The 3,257-nt window shown below is 40.8% G+C and overlaps 1 protein-coding gene across 1 annotated transcript in view; it reads right to left on the bottom strand.

The window, feature by feature from the left end:
* Positions 1-246: 246 nt before the first annotated feature.
* The window catches only part of LOC123746507 (trypsin-1-like), a 54,767-nt gene continuing 51,756 nt past the window's right edge, over positions 247-3,257 (bottom strand). The window contains exon 5 of the mRNA XM_069318565.1: positions 247-727. Within this exon, the coding sequence (XP_069174666.1) occupies positions 557-727 (171 nt within the window). The 3' untranslated portion in view covers positions 247-556. The remainder of the gene's footprint in view (positions 728-3,257) is intronic.

Genomic DNA, 3,257 nt, shown 5'->3' with positions numbered 1-3,257 from the left:
GAGTAGTTCCAGGTTACTTGCCTCCATGGGCCCACTTACTCCACACCAAAACACACTTTGTGAAACCACACCTCACACGTTCATACATCAAAGTAAAGAAAAGGTAAAAATAATAACTTAAATATATATTGAGAGGGTAAGATATCATAACAGTGTTTTATTTCATTTTTATTTCTTCTCTCTGAAAATATTTTCTTGGGGATTTATGTACGAGATATTGTTTACCTACTGACTAATGGTTTATGGGCAATAGTTTAAGGGACGAGGCCAGGGGTGTAGACTGTTATTACTTCTTTATCCTAGGAATAATGGGCCATGCCCTTGACGCGTCATGGGGGCCATGACCTTGACGCATCATGGGGGCCATGACCTTCTTGACGCATCATGGGGGGCCATGACCTTCTTGACGCATCATGGGGGGCCATGACCTTCTTAACGCCTCATAGGGACCACAAGGAAAACCACTCACTACCATCCTAAAAATCAAAGTGGTCAGCCGAATTTCTTGTTTTATAAAGACGACGTTTCTCATCTTGATGACTTGGTGCACTGGGCTCTATGGATAAAGATGCATGACTTTAGAGAGCCAGGGCAGGAAGGTGGTGATGCGGGTGTAGACGCCTGGGTACCCCGGCCGAGCACAGCCCCGCCCGAAGCTTACCACACCCACCACCGTCCAGGGCTCCGTGGGGCTCTCTTGGTGGGTCACTGGACCTCCAGAATCACCCTGAAACGGAAGAGAGACTGATTGCAGGGTGAAGCCAAATTCGTGTTAGAATTATTAATCTTGCCTTTTCGGTCATATTTAACAACATATGTTTACATGATAGACTGTAATATATTATATATATATATATATATATATATATATATATATATATATATATATATATATATATATATATATATATATATATATATATGTCGTACCTAGTAGCCAGAACGCACTTCTTGGCCTACTATGCATTGCCCGATTTGCCTAATAGGCCGAGTGATTTTCTTTTTTTTCAATAAATTGTTTCCGATTAGTTTATTTGAAATATTATAATTATATAATATTAGGAACATAAATTATTTACTTAGTTATGCTAGTTTAGGTTAGGCTAGGTTAGGCTGGGTAGGTTGGGTTCGGTCATTTATCTCCGTTAGTTGTAACTCAAATTAAAAAAAATCCAGGATGTTACAGGGATGTTACATCCCTTTCTGGATGTAACAGTCACGGAAAGGAGCGGAGGCTTCCATACTGCAGTCTACACCAAAGAAACACTGCAGTCTCCGTGGTGTAGTGGTAAGACACTCGCCTGGCGTTCCGCGAGCGCTATGTCATGGGTTCGTATCCTAGCCGGGGAGGATTTACTGGGCGCAATTCCTTAACTGTAGCCTCTGTTTAACGCAACAGTAAAATGTGTACTTGGGTGAAAAAACGATTCTTCGCGGCAGGGGATCGTATTCCAGGGACCATAGGATTAAGGACTTGCCCGAAACGCTACGCGTACTAGTGGCTCTACAAGAATGTAACAACTCTTGTATATATCTCAAAAAAAAAAAAAAAAAAAAAAAATAGGAATGTGCCTCAATGCCAATAGTGACTGCCCGTACAAGTACAAGACGAGTGTTGTAGGGTTATCTTGAGGTTATCTTGAGATGATTTCGGGGCTTTAGTGTCCCCGCGGCCCGGTCCTCGACCAAGCCTTCACCCCCAGGAAGCAGCCCGTGACAGCTGACTAACACCCGGGTACCTATTTTACTGCTAGGTAACAGGGGCATTCAGGGTGAAAGAAACTTTGCCCATTTGTTTCTGCCTCGTGCGGGAATCGAACCCGCGCCACAGAATTACGAGTCCTGCGCGCTATCCACCAGGCTACGAGGCCCCTGTAGGGTAAGGCAGGTCCTAGTCAACAACGGCTTCTCTAACGCTTTCGTTGAAGACATCATAAAAATAAAGGTAATAATAATAATAATAATAATTTTTATTTAGGCAAAGGTACATACATAAAGAGATTTTACAAAGTTTTTTGGCTTTATAGATAAGAGCTAGTACATACAATGCCTAAAGCCACTATTACGCAAAGCGTTTCGGGCAGAAACGCCATGCAACTTCTGAAGAGTCAACCAACACAACACTTGTATCATCAATTAGACTATTTACAGGAACTTCTTTTCGATGGCTCGTAAAAAGGAGGAAAGGGTCCTGAAAGATATTGTTGATAGGAACGTCATCCCTGCAGACAAAAATCAGAAAATACAATTAATAATTTAATATAAAACAAAAAAATGGCCAATCTACTTATGAAAAACTCGCCAGACACAAAGCAGAACGCTTTGAAGGAGACCAACGTCGGTATTGTCTTTAAATGCCCACTTGGGGACTGTAAGCCCTAAAGAACTCAGTATATAGGCAAGACAACAACATCTCTTTCTAGGCGACTAACAATGCATAAGCAACAGGGAGCCATCAAGGAACACATAATCTCTTCTCACATCCAGACCATCGCCAGAGAAATCTTAACAAACAACACAGAAATCATCGATAGGTACGGCGATAGCAGGCGGCTATCTGTGAAGCAGATAACATCTGCGAGGCACTACACATCAAAAAGTCAACACCAGCAATCAACAGCCAATTAATGCACAACTATATTCTACCTACTTCAAGACCCCGAACCAATATAGAATCAGCAAGAGGAAGTATGGGCCAATAGACCTTCTGCAGTTACTCTCATTCATATGTTCACTTATCCAATTTATACCCATTGTTTCGTGTGTTGTCTTGTGTTAGTCACCTCACCCAAAACTTTTGTACCATATCACCTCATCCAATAGAGTATACGAAGAATTTGTGTTTAAATTAAGTCTTTGAAAATGTAATACGAATTACAAAACGCGTTCAGGCGTCAGACAATTAAAAAATGAATTTCGGAGAATTTTTATTTTTATTACCACTGACAGTGAAGAAAAACATAAGAAATATTGAGAAGTTTCGTGTTAGAATTATTAATCTTACCTTTTCGGTCATATTCAACAACATATGTTTACAAGAAAGACTGCTACCAAAATATACTAATATAAAAACGCACGACCCAGCAGCAAGAAACCAAGACTCCACGGTAAAATATCGCTAAGATTTGATTCGACATAAGATACTCAAGGCAGAAAATGAGATCAAAGACAGCAAACCGCAACTACTCCACGCTACAAACCAATGGAGGAACAGCAACATCGACGAAGACCTCCGTACTCGCATTTATATATATATA

The sequence above is a fragment of the Procambarus clarkii genome, chromosome 90 (genome assembly GCF_040958095.1).
Source record: "Procambarus clarkii isolate CNS0578487 chromosome 90, FALCON_Pclarkii_2.0, whole genome shotgun sequence".
In the NCBI taxonomy this organism is placed as follows: Eukaryota; Metazoa; Arthropoda; class Malacostraca; order Decapoda; family Cambaridae; genus Procambarus; species Procambarus clarkii.
Note: the sequence above shows the minus strand (reverse complement) of the source record. Positions and strands in the feature narration are given on the sequence as shown.